The 24417-nt window shown below is 46.5% G+C and overlaps 1 protein-coding gene across 1 annotated transcript in view; it reads left to right on the top strand.

The window, feature by feature from the left end:
- The window catches only part of TENM4 (teneurin transmembrane protein 4), a 660554-nt gene that overhangs the window by 382131 nt on the left and 254006 nt on the right, over window positions 1-24417 (top strand). Inside the window, 2 exon segments of the mRNA XM_087821630.1 lie at window positions 13367-13425; window positions 13427-13577. Coding sequence (XP_087677756.1) covers window positions 13367-13425; window positions 13427-13577 — 210 coding nt within the window.

The following is a 24417-nucleotide window of genomic DNA, read 5'->3' on the forward strand; positions in this document are numbered from 1 at the left end:
GATAATAGGACCTACCAGTAAAAGATATTACGTGAATGAGGTGAAGTATGTGAAGTATTCCACACAGTGCCTACAGTAAAGGAATTGGCTTATGATCATAATTACTATTTTATTTCAAGGACTTTCACATTTATCATATTTTCAGCTATGCATTTTTATTTGACCTCCCTGACAATTTTTTGAGGAATAAAATGCATACATTAAAGTGTTTATGTACACTTAAGTGACATATCACAATGCAGCCATCCCTGTAGCAATAATCCAGATCAAGATATAAAGTACTTGCAGGAAATTCTCATTCCCCTACCCACCCTGAGACAATCGCTATTGCAACTTCTATGAGTATTGCTTAGTTTTGTCTGCTTTTGAATTTTATAGAAATGTACAATATATACTTTTTTAATAATTTATAATTATAGTTGACATATAATTTTATATTATTTTCAGGCTTACAACATAGTAATTAGACTTTTATATAATTTATGAAGTGATCACCCTGATAAGCCTAGTACCCACCTGACACCATACATAGTTATTGCAATATTATTGACTATATTCCCTGTGCTGTGTTTTATATCCCCATGATTATTTTTATAACAGGCAATTTGTACTTCTTAATCTCTTTACCTTTTTCACCCATCTCTCCAACCCCCTCACCTCTGGCCACCATCAGTTTGTTCTCTGTATCTATGAGTCTGTTGCTGTTTTGTTCGTTTATTTTCATTATTGGAGCTCTAAGAAAGTTTAGAAGGCAGCCTGAGTAACCATGATAATTTTCAGCTAAAGAGACCAGAGAAGTTCAGGGACTTGATTCAGGTGGCACAGCCTAGCTACTACCCAATGCTGGGGCTTATTGCCTAGGAAGGAGGGCAGGCCCTGGATTCTACCAGAGGCCTTTCCAGGATCTGAACCTCTCCCACTCATCTCTTTACCATTTCCCCTACCTCTGAAGGCAGACATTGGAGTGAAGCAGCTGCAAGCTGAGCCACATCAAAGATTGTCAGAGAACAACTAAAAGGTAGGAGGAGGCAAGGAATGATTTCTGTACAGGTTTCAGAGGGAGCAGGGCCCTGCCGACACCTTGATTCTAGACTTCTAGCTTCCAGAACTATGAGACAATACGTTTTTGTTGTTTTAAGTTACTCCATTTGGGTTACTCGGTTACTGCAGCTCTAGGAAACTAAACTAACACAGACAGGGACTTGGCGTGATTCTGCCTCCCACAGTGTCCCCAGCACCCAGCAGAGAGGCTGACGCGTGGTGGCCCCTCAGTTATTGGTTGCACGAGGGAGTTTTACTTGCTGTGAAGGTCGTGTTGGAAAGCGCGTGTGCTGGACACGTGAAGATACTTGGTAAATGTTTATTCCTTCCCCTTCTCTTATCATCTCAAAGGCTCCTTTCTGTACAGAGTGCAGTTTGGGATGAAAACAAGCCTGTTTTTCTTCGAATTTTTGCCTAAAACCTCCTAACTGGCCCCTGGCTTTGGGCAGCTCCCTCTGGGGAAATTCACAGTATGCCAGAGATGCTGTCGAGTGGGGACAGATTTGAGCAGCCATTTCTCCCCTTGCTTACTGTCCCCCTGTGCCTCATTGATTTTTTAAGATTGCTTTCCTTAGTTTTTCAAAGTTTCCTGGAGTGAGAGTAGAGGAATTTCTGGAAAGCTTGGCCCTTACTATTTTTGTGCTTTTCCCAAAAGTTTCTAAAAGCTTTGTAGAAATCTAATGGAAGCAGAGGCTTTGGCACAAGGAGCGAGTTCAGGGAAAGCTGTCTAGAATCAGGGTGTTTATGGGGGGAAATGTAAAGAAATGTCTCTCGTTATTTGCTTACATTCACACCACAGGGCTCTCTGTTATTTTTAAAGATTTTTTGTTGAAATATACCCAGAAAACTGCAAAAATGATAAGTCTACAGCTCGGGCTTTATTTTATATGGTTTTTTTTCTGGTTAATTTTTCCCCATTTTATTGATTACACTAATCCCTGATTTCCCCTTTAAGACTATGAAAGACAGAGTGAGTTTCTAGAAGGAACTCTAGCTGTGGGCTCAGGTGGCCTGGGTTGGAATCCCAGCTCCACCACCACTAGCCCTGTGGCTTTGAGCAAGTTGTGTGACACTCGTTGAATGTTATTGTCCCCTTCCCATGGTTGATGAGAGATCAGGGAAGTAAGCCCTTGAATTTACAAAGGTGCATTCTTGTGTTTATTACTATTATTCATTCAAATTATTTAAGTGAGACAAGGGTGGGCTTAGGGTCCCACAAAACAAGGCCCAGCCTGGCAGCCACTGGCTGGGTGACCTTGAACAGGCTTTCTGTGAGCCTCGCAATCTGCATCTGTCAGTTGAAGAGATCCTGATGCCTTGGCAGAGATGTGAGGCTTGACCGAGAGGATGTATATGAAGGCCTTCCACAAGGTGGACACATGGTAGATACCCAGTTAATATCACTTCCCTGCCCGGCTGGGTGTGGCTCAGCGGTTGAGCATCGACCTAAGATATAGGCGATCAGGGTTCGACTCCCGGTCAGGGCACATGCCCGGTTGCGGGCTTGATCAATGACTCTCTCATCATTGATGTTTCTATCTCTCTCTCTCCCTCGCCTTTCCTCTCTCTGGAATCAATAAAGATATATTAAATATATATATATATATATATATATATATATATATATATATATATATATATATATATATCAGTTCCCTTCCCTCCCTCCAGCAAGTTGGCCCTTTTCCCTCCACAGCTCCCTATCTCTCGCCTCTTTCCTCCATACTTAATACTCCACTTTCCCCCAGTATCTGAGTAGAAACAGGCTTAACATCAGGTTGTGCTCTTCCTTTGTCTTGGGGCCCAGAATTTTACAGCTGCGTGAATTGAGTGGGAGGAGGGAAATATATATATTTAAACCAGGACATAATAAATGACTTTGAAAACAGCTCTTTGGAAGCACTTTCTTAATCAAATCTCAGTGCAAAGCTCAAACCTTCCTGTTGAATGCAGTGCCCTGTGACCACAGGTCATTTGAGGGCTGCCATAAATATCCCTCCTTGGTCACATTGTGGCAGGTTTTGACAGGCAGAGATAGTCCAGCTTGCCTTGCGCCTTCCTTCTCCCCCACATCCCATGGGAAGCGGCCTCTCCATCCAGCCTGATCAGAGCCTCTGGTGGCCCAAATGGACCATCTTAAACCCCTTCAGAGGCATCTACTGGCAAAGGTTATAAGAACAGGTGAGAAACCTGAAGTTGCAGCTGATCATTGGAGCTCTGTAGATCTCTCATTTCCCCTGCCCTCATCCCCCAACACCTGTCTCACCACGCATTTCCCCCGCCAACATCCCTGCCTCTCTTACATTATATAATGCATTTCTGTCTCCTTCACCCACAAGACTGGGCTCCCCTTTAGGGTTAGTTCTGTGTGTCCAGTACCCAGGCAGGGCCTCACATGGAGAGTCTGTCTTGCCTATCAGTGATGTTTAGAACAATGCCTGGGACAGGGTAATCACAAAATAAAAAAGAATTCATAATAAAAAAGACAAGTAACTCAATTTTAAAATGAGGATCTGAACTAGACATTTCTCAAAGAAGATGTACAAATGACCAGTAAGCACATGAGAATATGCTCAACACTCCTAGCCTCAGGCAGTGCCAATCAAAATCCCAATGAGATGCCACTTTATATCCACTAGAATGGCTATAATCAAAAGTCAGATAATGAAAAGTGTTGGCAAAGATGTAGAGAAATCAAAACTCCCAAACACTACTGGTGGGAATGAAAACTGGTGCAGCCACCGGAAAAAGTCTGACAGTTCCTCCAAAGGCTGGACAGAGTCTCCATCTGATCCTGCAGCTCCACTCCTAGTATACACCAAAGAGAAATGAAAACTTTTATCTATACAAAGCATGTACACAAATGCTTGTAGCAGCTTATTCAGAATAGCCCCAAAGTAAAAACCCAGATTTCCATCAGCTGATGAGTGGATAAACAAAATGCTGTATGTCCACACAGCGCAATGTTATTGGGCAATAAAATGAAGTCCTGACCCATGTTACAACTTGAATGAGCCTTGAGAACATTATGTAAAGTGAAAGAAGCCACTCGCAAAAGAGTATATATTACGTGATTTCATTCATATGAAATGTGCAGAATAGGCTCATCCATAGAGACAAGAAGTAGGTGAGTGCGTGCCCGGGCTAGGAGGTTAGGAGGAAATGGGGATGACTGCTAATGAGGGTGGGGCTTTGGGTGGGGTGATGAGTGGATTCTAAAATTGATTGTGGTGACAGTTGCACTCCTCTGAGAGTACAGGAGTTAGCAAAAGTAGGTTTATAGTTGTGAGTCTGTGAGACAGTTTATTCTTGTGTTATTATTTAGTAGTTATTGTATTATTTTTCATACAAACAACTGTAAACCTAGTTTTGCCCACCTTGTATACTAAAAACCATTGAATAGTATGCTTTAAATGGGTGACTTGTATGGTATGTGAATTATATCTTTTGTGTGTGTGTTTGTTTGTTTGTGAATACTCACCCAAGAATATTTTTTTCCACTGATTTTTAGATAGAGTGGAAGGGGGGGAGGAAGGGAAAGGGGGAGAGAGAGAGAGAGAGAGAGAGAGAGAGAGACATTGATGTGAGAGAGACACACTGATTGGTTGCCTTCTGCACACGCCTCTACTGGGGCTAAGGATTGAACCTGCACCCCAATACATGCCCTTGACTGGGAATCGAACCCTTGACCCTTTGGTGCACAGGGCGATGTTCCAACCACTGAGCCACACGGGCCAGGGTGTGAATTATATCTTAATAAAGCTGTTGTTACAAAAAGAATCAGTGAATGTCCTCATTTAATATCCCTGTGTCAAGCAGCAGACTGGCTGGTAGGTCACCCCTGTCTGACGACCAGAGGGTCCAAGGTGCTCTTTTCTCCGCCTTGAGGTGGAGGGGACACCAGGAACCGCATCTTCCTGGGCAGGCAGGTGACAGCGGAGCGCCTTTCCTGGTGGATGCTTAACAAAAATAAAACTGGCCCTGAGAAACCTGCGAGGAGGAGAGCTGGGAATCAAATGAGCTGAGCCTGAGAAATTTACGGCGTCCTGTTTGCCAGAGACCATTTTCCCAGCATAAGTCACAGAGACAGATGGCCCCGGACCTGCTCCTGAAAATAACTACTGTGGAAGAGAGGGGAGCTGCCCGCCTGAGGAGGAAGGCCCACAAGATTTAATAGGCTGGAAAATGCGGACCCGGGAGGCTTCAGCTCTGCCAAGCTCACCCCATTAGCGACCCGAAGCAGACACTGTCGTCTTTGCTGCCTTTCTGTGTGCACTTCCTTCTCCTTAAAATAACTTATTGTTTTCTTTTCATCTCATTATTATATTTGTTCCTGGAGAAAATTAGAAAATGTAGAAAAATATTAAGAAAAAATAAAATTCATTCATAATTCCACTGCTCTAAGGTAACATGTATTAACATTTTTATACAATTTGCACTCACACACACACACACTTACGCAGCATCAGAATTCTTTTATGCAGTTTGCCTCATGCTTTTTTTATATCCTATTTTCCATGTGTCTAAACATTCTTTGCAAGCACGGCTTATAATGTCTGCATATTAATATTGTACGGATGTGCCTTAATTTACATAATTAGGCAGTTTTTAACATAAGGGTCTTTTTTTCTTTTGAACACTTTAATTTTTTTTTACTTTTTACTATTACAAATGATGTCGTAAGAATATCCTTATAAGTAAATCTTCTGAGAAGTCATGATTATGTTCTTGGGTAAATTCTTAGAAGTGGAATTGCTTAGTTAAAAGGTTTTTACATTTTAAAAATCAGTTTATACCAAATTATACTACCAATATCAGTGCATAAAACCTTGTTTGGGCTCTGGCCAGGTAGCTTAGTTGGTTAGAGCGATGCTCTGATATACCAAGGTTTTGGGTTCAATCAAGAGTCAACCAATAAATGCATAAATAAGTTGGACAACAAACCAAATTGATGTTTCTCTCCCTTCCTCTCTCTCTCTTAAAAAAAAAAAAAAAAGTATTTAAAACCAACATCTATTTTAGTGCTATTAGATGCCAGATATTTTTACATTTATTATTTCATTTTCCCCTGAAGTTCTAAAAAATAATTTTAAAAGTATAAAAAGAACTGTATGTGCTCATTGCAGAAAAATTTGAAGCCATAAAAACATATTTTAGCCCTGGCCGGTGTGGCTCCATGATTGGAGCATCGGCCTGTGCACCGAAGTGTCCTGGGTTTGATTCCCAGTCAAGGGTATATACCTGGGCTCTGGGTTCAATCCCCAGCCCCTGTGCAGGAGGCAACCAATTGATGTGTCTCTCACACATCACATTGATGTTTCTCTCTCTTTCCCCCCTCCCTTCTACTCTCTCTAAAAATCAATGGAGGAAATATCCTCCAGTGTGTATTAAGAACAACAAAAAGTATATTTTAAAAAAATTAAAATTGCCCATATCAGTGATAACCATTGTTTAAGATTTTATTCAACTGATCTTTTATCCTATACATTTATACAAATTTATTCTTTCTATAAGTGTTTTATGAGCATTTACTGTGATGAAGGAGCCTGACTTTCCATTGTAACTGAAATCATATTTATCTTGTATTTTTTTCAGTAGTCTTCTTTAATTCTCAGAAAAGTCCTTGATATGTGGACTGCTGTTACTCCTGTCTTGTAGAAGGTTGTACCTTCTAACTCCCCAATGGGGCAGTCGAGGCAGAGAGAGGTCCGAGGACTTGCCCATGATCCCACAGCGCGTTGCTGGCCTGCACCCAGTTCTTCTGACCCCTGGTCTGTGGCGGCAGACCGCAGCCTCTGATGTGGAGCCGAATCTATACTGCCCCGAATGGGGTGGCCATATAATTAGTTGTCTAAATCAGGACATTTTTAGAGTAAAGGTGGGGCACTGCTACTAAGTAATTCAGGATAATGGACGTGAAATGGGGCTTCAGTGACAAACCAGAATGTACAGTCCCTCTAGCTCTCCAGCTCCAGGTTTCTAGCACTTTGAAATGCTTTGCAGCAGTGGATTTCAGTTCATTTCAAATAACGACAGGAATCAGTTCCGCAGACCTTTTCTGAGCTGAGACTGTGAGCCAGGCCGGGCCACAGAGAGGAGCAGCCTGTGGTCCCCACTGGGCACGCAAGGCTGTTGAAGCCGTAGATGTGAGTGAGAGGCGCCGGTGCAGTGGAGGTCCTGGTCTTCCCGCAGCCCCAGCCTTCCTGCTAGGAGGAGATTCCCATTGTCCTCAGTGTGCCATCCTCTGGGCAGAACTAAGATTTTAGTCACTCAGTGATGCCACAGGCTGTCCTGTTAGAGGAAATAGATATGAAGTTGGCACATGAGAAGAGAAGGAATAAATGCATTTGGTTTTAAGTGGAGGGACTAGAGTATTTCTAGAAAGGAGACTGAGGAGATGAAACAGCCGGCTTTCACAGGAAGGATGAATCCATCAGCTCAGGGTTCCACTGAGAGGAGGTACCTGTGTGGACCTAAGAGTTTTGTTTCATTCGTGTTTTTCCCCCTCGATGTCATTTATTGAGTAATCCCTGTACACTGGGCATTGTGCGAAACATTTGACATACTGGCTTCTAAAATGCAGGGCTGCCAGGTACAGGTTTATTAGGAGGCTCTTTCAATAATCCAGGGAAGTGCCTGGGAAGAAAGTGCCCTCCCTGCAGCCCACAGCTGGTGCTCTGGTTTTACGGACAGGGTCTCAGCCTTCCCCACTGGGTAAGCAGGCCAGGGTCTTCAGTACTGTAGCGTAGAGGGGGTTTAATACAGATCAGTACATTCTGTTTGGGTGATTAGATGGATTTCTCAGGACTGCTAGGAAAAGTGTTTTTTACAAGTTCATTTTGTTAATGAGCTTTCATTCTTTGACAGAGTAATGAACTTGTTCATCAGCTAGCCCTTCGTGCTTTAGTCTCCTGGCATATCCCAAAGAAATGCCCAGAGTCCAGAATGCTGGAAGGCTCTTCCTTGAGAACTAGCTCGCCCTAGTTAGAGGCTCCATTTCAGGTGCTAAGGAAAGCTACCATCAGTTCACACAAAGGCAGACCTCAGGAGTCCCTAGTCATACATACTTTTCATATATCACGGCTGCCTCCCTAACACTTTTCCTCTTTTTATGACCCCAACAAGTAATAAAAGTGTCACTGGCAGGCTTACAGATCTGTAACTGTTTAGTCCTAAAACCACTCTGTTCTTACTATGAAAGACGTACAGCTGGAGGGATGGCAGAGGAATCAGTGTTAGTTGAGCTCTTCCCATGAGCCTGCCGAGGTTCTTAAAAGCGTAATATCGCCAATCCATCAGCAGCTCTTTACAGTGGGGATTAGCACCCCATTTTTTAAAGGAGAAAACTGAGAAGAAAAGTGACTTACCCAAGGTCATATACCCAGTGTGAAACTGGGCTTTGACCCCTGGTTTATGTGATAGGAAGCCTATGATCTTTTCACTTCAAATACGTTTCACTGGATGGATGGGAATCCCCCTTTATGTACTCCAAACAGGGCTGGTCAGTTTAGTTCGCATTACTTGGTGGAAACAGCATTGCAGTTATGGGTTCTTACCCAGATCCTGGGACAGATTACTTCACTTTCCTAAACCTCCGGGGTTTTTTTGACCTTGACAATGGGGATGAATTTTCCTAACCAAAGATTTGTTGTGAGGAAAAGATCCTATAAATCACCTGGCCCAGCTCTTGGACTCCAAGAGGAGCTCTGCAAATGCTCATTCCAGACCCCACGCCACCCCTACCCCAACCGTATGGGTGTCTGCGCTTGTCACTTGGTTGCTTTCTTTCTGCATCCTGTCTACTGTAAGCTAGAGCTGGGCTCACAGAGACCACCCCTCAAGAGACTTGGATGGCTCCCCTCTCCACCCCTTCCCTGGCCCCCTTCGTTGTTGAGGGGAGGTGTAAAGAGGTTCATTTCAATCATTTTGTCTCTTTTTACCATCACACAATGGAAAGTTCTGTAATACCAGGTTCCCTTCGGCTGATGGTCAGGACACACGGGAAGGCAACCCTAAACGCCAGTGCCATAGTCTCCTGGCATCAGCCATCCTTATTTGCCTAAATGAACATGCATCTGAGCCCCACCCGGAAGGCAAGCCCAGATCATATGGACTTTTAATATCCTGGCTGAGCTGAGCCAATTTCAAAGGAGATCTGGGTGGCTGAGCAGATGCCTTAAGTTTAAAGAGCAGATCCCTCTAAAGCACAGCCCTGGGTCTTGTCATCTTCCTGCTCTCAGATTTTCCACGACTCCCTGGTTAAGGTCTGACTTCCTTCTCTTTGTGTTCAAAGCCTAGACCTACTCAAGCTCATTCCTCACTATTCTTTTTACATGGACCTTTTGTTCCATAATCCAAGTATTCTCCTTCTTTCCTACCTCCTTCCTTCACTTAACCAATATTTACTAGTTCTTCCTATGCACTAGTAAATGGGGCCTATGGTAATGGCCAGGCAGGCTAGTGGGCAGACACAGACAAGATAAGCCTACAGTAAGGGAAGTGTTGCAACAGGGAACGTACAGGGAGCTGTGGGAGCACCCAGAAGGGCATCAGGGGAGCCTTCCTGGGGGAGGTGACCATGAGGTTAAGCCTGAAGGATGAGTGGGAGCTAGTGAGACACACAGGGTGGTAATAATGAAGAAAAGGGATGAGGAAAGGAAATGCTCAGGGAGAAGGAACAGCATGTGCAAAAACCCAGGCAAAACTTCATAGCTATGCTCCAGGGGGTGCCATGCAGATAGATTCAGTGTCCGTGGTGCCCTGAACTCGAGGAACTCGGCAAACTTGGGCAAAAGAGAAAGCAGTGAGTAACTTGGTGAGAAGAGTAACTTGGTGAGAAGTTAGTGGTAACTAATACACAATACTTGAGAGGTGGGGTGGCTCTGGATGCCAGGTAAAGAGTGGGAGCCTTAAGCTGGGTATTTATCCCTCTGCAATGGATGCTTATGCCCCCATCTCTTTGTCTCTTCCCGTCGGAATCCTCTGTGGCTCCAGAAAGCAGTTCTAGTTCCTCCTGTTGAAAAAAGCCGCTTGCCTTCCTTGCTCCCATCGCACTGGGCTCTCTTCTGTTCTGAGAGGCCCCACCCGGCCTTGCTCGGAGCTCCGAAGTACACTCTCCCGCCCCAGCCAGCAGCTCCTTTGGGGCTGAGTCTCACAGTTTGTGCCACTCTCACCTTCTAGCCAAATCAGGGGTGTTTAGGAAATGGCTGGGGGGTGAAGCAGTGTTTCCCATACTTCTGCAGTCACGCACTGCGCTTACAAAACAGAAAAGATGAAGACAGCCAGTGCCCCTCACTTAATAGACACATATTTACGCGTCGCGGCATCTAACGTTTATTAGGTGTTTACTGGCTGCCGCACTGTTCTCAACATGTTACCTGTTTTAACTCCTTTAATCTTCAGTGCAACCTTGTGAAGTAGCTGTTCATTTTTTTTTTCTAAATCTCCATTATATAGATGAGGAAATTGAGGCACAAGGGTGAAGTAACTTGCCCAAGGTCCCGTGTACTGAGCTAGCAAGTAGTGCAATTAAAAGTCAAATGGCCACAGTTCCTAAGATTTAGCACATACAAAAATAAAACATTATAATTTTTTTAAAAAGTCAAATGTAGTCTCTCTCATATTGTGACCACATTCCTAATACAACTCTGCCCTGCTCCTGTAGATGCCAAATTGGTACAGCAATGCGTTCTACCTCACACATTTCAAGCACTCATGTATAATATATGTTGTAAAGCATACAATTAGATATTAGAAAAGAATGGGATAAAATTGAATATTTCTAATATTTTCTTGCACCCCAGGAGCATGGCCCTGTGCACCGTACCTTGGGACCACTCAAATTAAAAGCTGCTGATGAGTGAGGGAGGGAATTCATGTTTCTAATAGCACCGTACTTCACAGTGAGTCACTGTGTCCCTGCTGAGGGCCTGGCACCGGGCTAGGTGCTTTGCATGTTGGGGTAGGAATATTCTGAGCAGCGCCGGAGGTCTCAGGGGGTTGGGGACACTGGTTTTGGTGCCTTTGAGGTGATTGGGTGGAAGGGAGAAGAAACAGGCATGGGCCTGGGAGGGCGCCGTGCTACTCTCAGCCCAGGGTCTCTGAAGTTCGTAATGGAACAATTTACTTAGTTCTGGAACTATTTATCTCATAAAGTTTGACAGATTTCCTCAGGAAGAGGCTGTAACAAATACCCTAGAACAACATATCGCATTTCTTAACTTGTGTCTGAATTCCAACAACTCGGCATGGTGCGGAGCTGGTTATCCCAAGCTCATCAGAAGCTCTGATTGAGATTGTAAGATGGCTCTGGTTAATAAAAGATGAGGAAATGAAAGTATATTTACTTAATAAATACAGCCTGGTTGAAAAAAATTCCCAAACTGGGACCAATCATGAATGGGTTTCTCCATGGGGTGGTTTCATTCAACTTAAAAAGCATTTGGTGAGTACCGCCCCGGGCCCTGGCTTGCTCATGCGTACTGTGTGGTCAGATGTGGCATCTGTCGTCCTCACGACACCTGTATAAAACGGGGACGGTGCTCAACTTGCAAATGAAGAACTGGACGTCGTTTTCCCAAGACTATAGAGCTAATAGGAGGCTAGCTCACAATGCAAACCCCAATCCTGTTGAACTCCAAAGCACACTCCAAGGATGTACTGTACCCCAGAAAAGCACCATATAATGTTGTGTGCAAGACAGCTAAAGCTTACAAATACAGCAGAGCAAGCGTGATGTCAGAACTAAAGACAAGCTTCGAGAGAGGAATGAGCACCCCTATCGTGACATGTCAGGGAAGGCTCTCTCAAGGTCAATTGGAAACACTGGTTTGGATGATTTTAATGTGAATCACAGCTTGGAGTTTTAGGTAAAGAAACTAACACAGGGAAGTCATACAGAGGTCGTACTGTGGTCATTGATCCCAGCTGCCTTAATTGTTCTTACTAAATTTCTAGTATACACAGCAACTCTATAAAATGTTGCATGTGGTTAGGTCAGGGGTTGACCTAAGAGTCATGGGGTCTGCAAAATCCTACAGGGTTTGGTGACTGTGACTGGGTGTGCTTCTTTGGGTGGACAGACCACAGAAAACTCTTTTTAATTTTTATTTCAACCATGAGCAGGTCTCTGCCACCTCCCCCTGAGAGCCCTGCCAAATCTTATGATCACATGTCTGGGCTGCAATATGTTTTCTAAGATTCAGTCTCTTTAAAAAACAGGATGGATATGATTATGTTTTAAAACTTCTATCAGTCAAGGTGGAGAAAAGGAGCAGTCCTTACTGTCTTGTGGACGCAATGTCTTGTACTGTAAACTTTTCTATGTCTGTGCTTAATATGTTCCCTCTCTTGTAGACGATGTACTGCACACGTATGAAGGCCAGCCCCTGACAGGACTGTGAATTGTCTGATCTCAAAGGCCTTGCCCCAGGCCAGGGCTTCTCCTTCTGAAGAGCTGGGAGTGTGCTCACAGAACTGTAGAAAGATGGGATTTTAGAAGAGTAAACTCCCAACATGTTAGGAACTTGGAGTCAAACATACTGACTCAGTGCGTTGTGGAACTCCTGAATATTAGTGTCCCAAAATTATAGACTTGTTTCACATGAAACTATTAGAATTTAAGGATCCCAGTAAGTTAGACACCCGAATTCATCTATTCAGCAAATATTGAGCGCCTAGTGTGTGCCAGGCGCTATGCTAGATGCTGGGGATACAGAAGTGAAAAATACAGCTAAAGTTCTTGCTCCGAAGGAGTTTGCAGAGAGTGCCCAGGATTTTAAATTTTTATTAACTTGTTAGATTCTTAGAAAAGTAAAGCAATAGAGTGTTGAAGTCCTAGAATGCCAGCGTGGGGGGGGGGGGGGCTGGATCATTCCCTAGGAGCCTCAGAACCTGTTCCAGGCGTGTCCGATTGAAACCTCACTAATAAGAACATAATTTCAGTTCCGTGAGGTGACAGAACCGCACGCTGGCCATTCCGTCCTGTCACGGAGCTGGAATTAGGGAGTGGGGGCCGCCGTCTGCTAGGTAACGAGGCCCACCAGGAGCGGACCCCAGGTTTTCAAGCCTCTCCTAGAGAGCAGGCACGCAGGGAGGTCTCCCCTGTGTTTTCGAGGGTGCCCGCTCCCCAGGCCGCAGGCTTCCCCGCTCTTCAGAAGGAGTTCGCACCCACTTTCTCGCAGCCGCACCCCCGCCCGGGCCACGTGTGCAGTAGATCGCCTGCCCCGTCGATGCGTGTTTTATTTTGCCCCCCCCCCCCCCCCCGTGTGCCTCAAAACCAATTTTCATTATTTTTTCTGTCTGTGTTTGTCTCCGTGGCCCGCAGGTGCGCCCTTGCATTGTTCATCCGCCTCATCAACCCCCATTGAGCAGTCCCCCTCCCCGCCCCCCCTCCCCTCCGGCCAATGAGAGCCAGAGGCGGTTGCTAGGCAACGGTGTGGCCCAGCCAACCCCGGACTCAGACTCTGAGGAAGAGTTTGTCCCTAATTCATTCTTAGTTAAAAGTGGCTCCGCCAGCCTGGGGGTCGCCGCGAACGGTAAGTCCCTCTTTCTTCCTAATTTGGGGGGGTTCCCCCCTTTCGTTGGGGATGCTGATTAATGTGCCTGCTTGGGCCGCTTACAGGGGCGGAAGGGCCTGGTGCATGGGGCGCTCCGGGTTTGGGGGGGCTGGCCCTGCTCCGCGGCTCCGGCAGCCCCGCTCCTGCCCGGCTGCGTGCTGCTGTTGGGGGGGGGGTTGCGGGGCTGCTGTCCCCACCCGCATGACAGACGTCGGGGCGACAGAGCTGCATGAACAGAGATGCCCAGACAGAACGAGTCAGAAACATCAGGTAGAGACCGAGGCAGGCAAAAATGAAAAGATGGACCCAGAGAAAGGAAAAAAAGTTAAAGCTGGAACAGCACCAGTTGGCCACCTACTATGTGCTGGAGATGTGTCAGCCCTGCCACTTGTTGCTTCAATGGAGCCTCCCCACAGCCCTGCCTAAGAAATCGGTGTTACAGTGTCCCGGTGAGCCATGAGCAAGCTGAGAGAGAGGATGCTCCCTGGGTTCTAGCGCCAGCTTTGAAAGCTTTCGAGTTTCACACTGTCCGGGGACAGAGGGCCCCGGAGTTCCAGGCCCGTGCGCGGCTGAATGCTGGCTACAGAGAGAGCCACTGGGCTTAAGCACCCATCTGCCCGTAACAAGCACTCTTCTTGTAAGCGCTGCTATGACTCTCTTAGGGGAATCAGTAAGGGGGGGGGGCTGACAACGAGCCAGCAGACCCTGATCAGATGCTGTGTGACCTGAGACCAGGTGCTTGCCCTCTCTGTGTCCAGCAGAGGCCAGTGGACTTCTTTGTAAGGGATTCAAGCCTCCAGGAGGGGGCTCTTTGGAAATCAGAGTGGTCTTTGGCCTTGATGGTTCTCTTCTGGCTGGACTGGATATTGGGCCCTGCATTCTCTTTGACCAAACTCCATGACTTTTTCCCCTGTGCTCCGTGAAGGTGTTGTCCTTTTGGTGGTTGGGTGTCCCTGCTCCCCTATACCTCGTAGCTGCTCCTGTTTTAAATTATGCACAGAAACAGGAACCCTGGACTGGGAGGGAGGAAACCTGTGCTCCAGCCCCAGCTCTGTGTCTCACTGGCCATTTCCTTAGCAAATCCCTGTCCCTCTCTAGGTCTCTGTTTCCTCAGTTGCCAGTGATGGAGGAATCTCTAAGATACTCTGATTTTGTGAGTGTTGTATGGTGCTGACTGAGGTGTCCCTGCCAGTAGTCTTGTTAAACATACTTGGGAGTAGGGGAGTATATATATAATGAAATTCTTTGTTCATTTCTGAGTAAATAAACCTTGCAGGTAAAAGAGAAGGCAGGAGATTAAAGTCCTTAATCTGTCCCTTTGCTAATTAACTGAACAAGAGCAATCACTTTGTTGCAAGTTCTGCAGCACATTGATGATATTATGGCATTACTGATGTGCAGGGAAATTGGGAGGACTTTGGCTTATCGCTTTCTGCTCAACTATGTTCCTCTGTGCTCCTGCTCCCCAGAGGACCTGGAGACGCTTTGGATTTCTCTCTTGGGGCCTTGCTCTTAGTGTGCCGCTCTAAAGGTTGCTAATGAATGTGTCCCATGTCTGAAGGGAGAGCTTAGGTCCTTAGTGGTCCGCTGCCCTGGGGTTGGTGGGTCATGAGAATGCCAGAGAGTCTCACCCTACATCTGGACCCTGCCTGTCACCTTCTTGTCTCTGAACCCAAACTGAGGGGCCTTCTGTAAGCTGAAGGACCTGCTGGGATGGGCATGTACCCAGTGCTAGTCAATGAAGATGAGTGAGCCCTGCTACATAGTGGATCCAATAAATGTTTGTAGGGCTCCGTTTGATTTCTTTTTCCAGAAAAAAAAAGTGTAATTATTTTAATGGGATTGTCTTTGTTGTTTTTATCCATTATAAAAGTAACCATGCTTTTTAACATTCAAACAATGCAAAAAGATAAAAAGTGAAATTCTCTTGCAATCCTTCCTCTCAGATATAACCACTTTTAACAGTTTGGTGCATGGCCTTACAAATGCTTTTTATGTATTATTGAATGAATGAATGAATGAATGAATGAATGAATGAATGAATGAATGAATGAATGAATGAACAAGCAGCACAAACTATGGGAGAACCACAATGTAGTCAAGAGAGCAAAGGCCATAGAGTTAAACCCTCTGAAGCTGGGTCCCAGATATGCCACCCTGGGCAAAGTACCTAACTTCTCAGATCACCAGTTGCTTCATAAGTGAAATGGGGAAAACCTTTCAAGGTTGCTGGGGAGTTTAAAAATGCTGAAAGTGATAAAGGTCCTTATCTCCCTTCCCTGTATTCACATCCCCACCCTCTTCTACAAACTTAAGGCTTTAGAGACCACCCTAAATGGATCAGCTGCTCTAGTTCCTTGAGAAGGCTGCTCCCCCTGGGATTTACTTTAGAATGTACTTTAAATAACAAAGGCAGCCCCTTTGGCTCCCGAAAGGTGAACTTGATGGGTTTCCCGTGGTGGGAGCTGAGTCAGCGCTGTGCACGCAGGGCTGCCCCCTGGGAACTGGTCTTCCCAGAGCTGGAGCTGTGCTCTCCAGTGGCTTCCCAGAGGCCCGCTGCCTACAGCTGTGTCAACTCCAGCCCAAGGCTGCGATCCCAGGTCTGGGAGGCCTCAGAACCGCCCTGCTAAAATCCCCATGTAAAGTGCAAGGGGAACACGTGGGGCATTACAGAGCTGCTCATTGTCCCTGCGGAAAAGAAAACAGGGGAAGTAGCTCTTTCTGTCATCAAAATCCTAATCCACCCCAAAGATAACCATCTAGAAGTCACTGATATATATAAAGAAAGATTTCCCTAAAATATCAACTAGTCACAGTTGAAAAGCTAAGGAAGTGATTAGGATTAAGTAGGTATTTGTCCCTACCGCATAGAAACTTTTCAGAATAAATATGAAATGGTCTGTGAATTGTTCTAATCTAAATTCTAAAGTAAAGGAGCTTTAAAAACTTGGGGGTTAATAATGAAGAGGGTCAGGGAATGCACAGCTCAGAGAAAGCTGTCTCAAAGCCTAGGTGAGGCTGGGTGGGTGGGAGAATTTACATGTAATCAGCACCCTCTCTGTGTATCTTTTCTTTATGTGCATTATCTTATTTCAGCTCCCATTTATCTTCATTTCTCAGTGGGCCAGCCACTTGCTCGCTTGCATCTCTTTTGCTCTTAAGGGGCACAGCAAAGATTCAAACCCAAACCTGCTTGATTCCAGAGTCCCTATTTCCTTTGTATTTCTTTTTTTCCTTCTTTTCATTTGCTTTGTTTTGTTCCCAGTGCCAGATCCTGTTATTTCTATGTCTTCTCCTTAGTAGGAGGCTGGAGAAGATAAGAGGAATTCCACCATAAAAAGAAAAGTTCATTTTAAAAGAATCCTAAGTGTTGGATTTCTGTTACTCGCCTCACAAACCGTTATGACGCACTTACGTCAGAGGCGTTTTAGCTCATTGAATCTCATTAAACTTCATATTTACCTTGTGACATAGCCATTTTTAGTCCCATTAAAGCAACAGAGGGCCAGAGAGGTTAAGTAACTTCCCCTAAGTCACACAGCTTCTAAGTGATAGAGCTGGATTTGAATGCCAGATCTGTCCGGTACCATAGAGTGCAATTGTTCCATTGTGTTTTTGTGAGTACTGTAGGAGTTTCCAATTAGACTGAATGACTTAGACATTAAATTTGTGTGCTGCTTTGTGAGAGCCAAGCCCTGGATGCTGGGCTGTCCATGGCTTTTTCCCCCACCCCAGCACTGGCCCTTCCTGCCTCGCATTACAGATTTCTCAGGGCGGTCACACTGTTCAGCACCACTGTTGTTTGGCAGCTTCATCGACTTTCTCAGGTCTTACGCTGCTGGGCTTATTGTTTTGACTTCCAATCCGTTGGAGGAGTGTTTGTTTTTCTTTCCAAATGGGAAACACTGCTATGCATGCAAGCTGCTTCCAAAAGTGTGCTCTTGAAACAAAAAACGCAACTTAATTTAGAACCAATCCAGATTCCCCTGGGGGGGTTGCCCGTTAGAGTCCTTCTAAGTCACTTTGTGAAATCAGAAGGCAAAATTGTGCCTTTTTCCTGCTGTCGAGGTCCAGGGAGGTTTTTGCCTCCTTTCACTGTGAATTTCATGGAACCTGTTTCCATTGTTGTTGCCAGCTGCAGGCACTTGGGTCTGTATGTTTCCCGAGTTCCAACAGTAAAGGACCTTACTTTTCAGGCACTTTTGTTCATGTCTCTCAACTCTCTTGCATCAAAAGACTCCTGATAAATACTTATACCAGCTTTGTAAGGGAAGCACATAACTCCTAGTAACATCAAAAAAGCAAAAGACTGATTTCTCCCTTTATTCATTCATTCATGGTGACATTTGAAATATTTGTGGACGTTTTCCTGACAAATGAGGGTGAAGGGTATTCTAAGCAAAGAGACTGTAAAATAGATATCTAAATTTATGGGGACAGAATCCCTTCAACGAAACTCTTGGAGTCAGAAGCTTTTCAGAAATCAGAAATGTTCAACTATAAGAAAGAAAATAGAGTCCATATACTGTATTCTTCCTAATATCCCCAGACTACTGGGGTCGTCCACAGTAATCAAACATTAATATCTCTGCATTGAATCATAGGACTCTGAGCCTCATGTCTGTAAAGGTCAGATTTTGCCACCAAAAGAGTTTTTATAAAACTCTTAGAGTTTCGGAATGATGCCTAATGGATGGTGATCCTGAATTGTGCTTTTTAAAACCGGGGAATATCAGGCCGTAGAACAATTTAGTAACTTGCCCATGGTTGTAGAGATAACCAGGTAACTTGATAACTAGAAGGCACTATACAGGTGCAAGCTGCTAAAGGGGAATCTGTGTCGAAGTGCTTGTTTGTTGATCCATTAAGACTGTTTGGAAAGGCCAGGTGTCCTCTGCTGTGGATGTGGGAGCTCGAGAGGCCAGTGCCAGCAGGCTGGCTGGCTCACGGGCCAGGGAATCCAGGAGAGTAAAGGCCAAGTACTTAATTCTCCAAAGTCTAGAACTCAGCAGCCCTGAGTTCCTAAGGACCCTTTCCTCACAGCCCCTAGGGTGTATGGACCCTCTTTCTTTAATACCCTGCTGTCTTCTGTACAGACTCCCCCCTAATAGCCTGGAGACATGATTATTCCCAGGTCTGGTTTCTTCCTTCAACTGCAAGTTCCTTGAGGTCGGCTTTGTCCACAGCTGTATCTTCAGTGCTGAGCACCTGTAGGTGCTAAAATCAAAATGGGGAAAAAAGTTGATTTTCTCTCTTCTTCCTTTCCATCAGCCACCTCCCACAGAACCACACCCCTCCGAACAGTGCAGTGAACCACATACATGGTATAATGCGGAGACTCACAGAGATGAAGCAGTTTGTCCAAGTGCAGAGTCAAGATTCAAAGCATGGCCCCAGACTCCAGTTCCCTTTCTGTCTTTCCAGGTACCTCCCTCAACTAGTCAAGCCCTCACCTGTGACCTCCCACTAGGGAGAGGAGTTTATGCCCCATAATTGGGGGCAGTGGGACAACCACACAGGGTTCACTTCTATTTTTGTACAGTTTACATGGCCCTTTTTCATACATTACCTCGGGCAAACTCTGGTGACTCTAATTTAATTGCCACATTGGCTTTCTAGGAGGTAAGTCTTCTTCCTGACCTTGCAAAGTAAACAGGTCACATTTTGAATTAATGTAATCGAATGGCCCGGGAGAAATACGACCTTCTAATTAGTCACTCACGTGACACAATTGTAGACTCTTTGCAACTCCTTTTCCACTAATTTCCCCAAATACCATTGCATTAAAAGGTACAAAAATAACATTTTTGGTGTATGGCTTGATTGGATCTAGGAATTCCTAGACCACCCCCTGAGGAAAGGCACATTAGCTGTGTGTCCAGGCGTTTCCCATCTGGAAACAGCCTGGTTTGTGTCCCCACTGAAATGTCAGTGGCCTGTTCCATAGTGCCCTTGTGGACACCAGACTACAACTTAAGGCATCTCCTGACACTTCAGGGCCCAGACTGTTGAAGAAGCGCCTGGAAGGAGGCCAAGGAGAGTTTAGGAGGTTAGTGTAACTAATGTTTGCGTAGCCCTCGCATTCCCAGGGCACATTCGCATCCGTCGTCTCTTTGGATCCACAGTGCAGTGCCATGAGGTTGGCCGAATGTGGAGTATTGTGAGCACTGTTGTGTGCTGGAGGGAACAGCAGGGTGAGAGAGGCGAGCAGCTTGGCATAGAGCTGCCCCTTCAGCCACACAGCGGAGAACCAAGTCAGTCCAGCCTGCAAGGCCACTGCCATCCACATCAGCTCAGGGCTCCCACTGTAAACCTCATCCAGAGAAGCCTCACCCTAACCCAGCCTGGCTGTCCTGGAAGCCTGCTTGTGAAGAGACACATGCCTGGGAGCAGCAGGCCTGGCTTCTGGGCCCAGCTCTGCCTCTAGCCCGCGGTGACCTTGCAAGAGCCTTGTCCTCTGGTTCCCTAGCTTTCTCGCCTGGACAGTGAGAGAATGGAATCAGACCAACATTTCCCAAGGCTCATTCCTCTAATGTGTCACCGTGAGTCTGTACCATAGCCATGTGCCCAACTACAGGCCTATTTCCTTTACTTCCCCTTTAAACTGCCTCCTTTCTTGCACTTTTTAAAAAATCTAAATGAATTTATTTATTTTCCAAGGAAATTGTGTATTACTGCTGCCATCCACTTGCTCTAAACAGAAGATAGCTGTAAAAATAAATACAACAACAGCAGGTCGTCACATTCTGGTGAGATAACGCCTGCCCAAGGACACTGGGCAGAGACTTGCTTCTCTTTGTTATATAGGAACGTTGGAGAGCGTTAGGTGTTAAAAACACACTAGTACCAAATTGAGACTAGCCCCTCATCATCGAAAGGATTGAAGAAAACGGCAGCTCTCCTGCACGTGATTCTGTGCGATTTAATGTCTCTTCACACTGTGCCACCCAAAATCACGTCCAGAGGGCACAGAGCTCGGTGGCTTTTGCTAGCACTGCATCCAGCCTTTTAATGCTACACCCCCACAGCCTGCTCACCTTGAGAATAAACATGTCTTGCTGCTCCCAGAACCTACCCTTCTTTCCTTTCCTAAGTGCAGTCTTTTCTGAATATCTGTTCCCACCCTCCCCCTTTCAGTCCCCTGTCCTCTGCCCTTGTCATCAGGTCTGAGCTGGGTGCTTTGAGCTCAGCTGGATCCCCCATTACTGGTTAATGGCTCCCAGTTTGGACAAGAAAACCATGTGGCTTTCTCTTCTCCCCTCCCCTTCCTCTCCTGTCTCCCCTTCTCCCTCTCCCTCTGAACCGCCGTTATTTATATAGGTGTTTGAGATTAAACAACTAAAAAAACATGCCCTCTGCTTTAAAAGGCCTGAAGTCAGAAGAAAAACAGAAACAGCATCATGTGGAGCCATGAGCGGGGGAAGATAGGTTTCGGAGGTCTACGGACCTCTGCTGTGCTGTGTGGCCAGGAGCGGGCTGCCTGCCTGCTCAGGGTCTCAGTTTCCTCCTCTGTCAAATGGGTATTGGTTTTAATAGTGCTTCACAAAATTGTTGTGTAAATGAGAAAATATGGGCAAGGCTTCCAACGTGGCGATTGTGACAAAACAGGTGCCCTATGAATGTTAGTTCTTCATTCTCTTTCTGGAACCCAAAAGTTTTTGGACTGCTATCTCTGGAAGGAAGACAGAGTCCTATACTCCCACCCCTCCAGGCTCCGCGAAAGTACAACAATTAACAGCTCTGTCTGGGAGTCCCGAGCTCTCCTCCCCTCCCCCTGCCAGTGATTTCCAGAGGTTTAGGATGGGGGAGTGAACCCAGGCAGCAGCTAAAGAAACGGGGCAGGGGTCTTGGAAGCTAGCCTCAGCATTCCTTGCTGGGGCTCCCTGCCTTGCCTCCATTCCCCACATTTCCCGGAGATGGGACACCCTGATGCCTTTTCCTTCTGGTCAGCTGGCCTCCCCTCCAGAGTTGAAAGGAGAGGAAAATGGCTGGTAACTCATTTATGCTTTACCCCCCCCCCCCCCGAAGGGATCATATTTCTATAAATAACTCGGGGAAGCTGCTGCCCAGGCTAACAACAAAAATACACATATTTGCACTTTCAGAAACCCCTTGTTAGCCGCCCTTGAGGCTCTGGGGGAATATGCACCGGGTGTGAACCAAGTTCCCCTCCCCACTAGCTGGTCGACCTCACCTGCTCTCACCCCCCTCACCAGGGTCGCCCTCCTGCAATATGGGGATGACCATAGCAGTCGGGGGTTGTTTCAAAGGTGTGATGGGACAGCGTCTAAAACACTGAGACTCCAGTGGGCGCTCAGTGTTTGCTGGCTTCCCCTCTAATCTTTGGCAGAGAATGGGGTATGTTTTTAGTTGGCAAGGAGGCTTTCTGATGAAAATTTAAGTTGTGATCACTTGCCTGCTGTCATCCTGAGAATGGGCAAAAATGGAAGCTGAGCTGATTAGTTATCTATTGGCTAGTTTTGTACAATTCTGCTCCCCTTAACCAAAAACTTCCTACTGTGCTCTCTCTCCTCACTGGCCGCCCTGCCTCCCACCTCTCCCTTCGCTCTCCTCACACTGTCCCAAAGCCCAGATGCGGCTGACTCCCCACAGGTTTCCCACTGCTGGCGGGCTCAGGGCCCAGCTGCTCAGCAGGGCTGCCAAAGCCCCTCGCCGAGGCCTCCCGTGCCCCGCAGCTGCTTACCTTTGAACTCCCTCTAGGAGCTGTGGCCACAGCAAACTAACACAGTTCTGGAGGGGACGGAGAACATTCCCAGTGCCTGATGAGGGCCTGCCGTGGATAGCTGGAGATAATTGGGCGCAAAGTCTTGTGAACGTAACAAAATCTTACTAATTTAGAACAAGGATGGGGGAAGGTCTTTCCGATTTGGAGTGATTTGAGAAGAAATGAAGCTTATTTACCCTTTAGAACCAACTCGATTCAGCACATTATTATTAAAGACCTACTGTGCGCCAGGGCCCACAGAGAACAGGAGGCAGTCCGCTCACCTGTGCACTGCTGGGGAGACAGACGCCTAAACAGCTCTGCCCTAGAGCAGGAATCCACGAGGGGAACCAGGCAGGCGAGCGCACCGGGGTGGGAGGGCTGCCAGGGTTTAATGCAAAAGGGGAGGTTGTGGGGACCTTCCTGGGGAAAGAGGATAACTCCCCAGGAGCACGGGCACGTTTACCCAGTCAGGCTCTGCCCGGAAGGGAGCTGTAGTTTTACAGATGCCTAGGGTTGCCATGGACTGAACCGTGTCCTCCCAAAAGTCATATGTTGAAGCACTAACCTGCGTGTGACGGTATTGGAGACAGATCCTTTAAAGAGGTGATTAAGGTTACAAGAGGTCATACAGGTGGGACCCTGATCTGAAGAAACTGGGGTCCTTATAGGAGAGCTCACTTGCTGTCTGCCATGTGACACAGCAAGAAGGGGGTCATCTGGAAGCCAGGCCAGGAGGAGAGCTCTCACCAGCAGCCCAACCCTGCTGGAACCTTGAACTTGACGTCCCAGTCTCCAGATTGATGAGAATAAGTTGTCTGTTGCTTAAGCCACCCAGGCTGCGGTCCTTTGTTACGGCGGCCCCAGCAGATGCAGACAAGAGGTCTGCTATGGGGAGAAGCCTACGTGTTCATCCTCCGCATGTCACATATTTGTGTACAACCAGGTTCTCCCAGCCTAATGTGGGGTCTTGCAGCATTTATTTCCTAAACATTCATTCATTCATTCAGCAGATTTTTTTTAAAGTGTGTGCTTTGTGTAGGTTCCTTTGCTGTAGAGTTCTGATCCGTGGTCATCAGGGCCCTCCATGTGTAGCCACATGCACAGGGGACAAGTGAAGGGAACCCCAGGAGCTGCTGCCACGGGGCAGTGGTGGAGGGACAAGGCAATCTTCCTCTAGGGAGAAGGACCTAGTGTGGCAGGGCCCAGCTCCACCCCGCCTCCTCCCCACTCTCGACAGAGCAGCCTGTTCAGAAATCTCACTTTTCCTATGGTTTGAGGTGGGGGATGGAGGGAGCAGCGGGACCTGAGGGCAGGCTTGCTGCTGAGTGTCCCACTCATTTCAGACTTAACCTCTGAGTTTCCATTTTTCCTCATGTGTAAAATAGGGGTAATAATAATACCTCCCTCATACATGTTGTTAGAATTCAACGTGAAATTATGTATGAGAAGTGCTTAGCAAAGGACCTGGTCATTATAAAGTCTTCAGTGGAAACTGCTGTTATTGCTATCATTGCTTTTCTGTTTATTGTTTTACTAAACTGAGTCTCAGAAAGGTATAGTAATTTGGCCAGGGTCACAGAGATACAGGTGGCATCTTGCATCCCAGGTGTGCCTGGCCCCTGGACTCAACCTCTTCTCATCCCACAGGCCTCCTCTCCTCTAATAGCCGTCATCCCCCTTTCTTGAAAACCCTCAGGAAGCCAAAGGTCTCAGGAAGCCTCCCCAGCAGATCAGAGATTTCTTTCACCCGCAGCCCACCCTCCTGCATGGAGGAGGGGGCTGTGTGCACACTTTGGCCTCAATCCCCAACTCCTGGCCAGAATCCCCCTGAATGGAAACCGCTGAGTTGCACTCTGGCTCCCAGCGCTTTTAAGACACCCCTGTTGGGTCCCTGTGTGGGTGACAAGATGATGCATGAGGCCTGGCTAAGCAGCTTATTTGTCTGAGCTGGTGATGGCCTTTGTCCTGAGGTGGGTTAATAGTAAGAGGCAGTGGCCCTTTAAAGCCCGGACAATGGACAGGCTTCTCAGGTCACCGAATCACTCAGCAAATGGCTGGAGCCCCTCAGAGCCCCAAGGCCCCTGCCCCTTC

The sequence above is a fragment of the Miniopterus natalensis genome, chromosome 11 (assembly GCF_054644295.1).
Source record: "Miniopterus natalensis isolate mMinNat1 chromosome 11, mMinNat1.hap1, whole genome shotgun sequence".
Lineage (NCBI taxonomy): Eukaryota > Metazoa > Chordata > Mammalia > Chiroptera > Miniopteridae > Miniopterus > Miniopterus natalensis.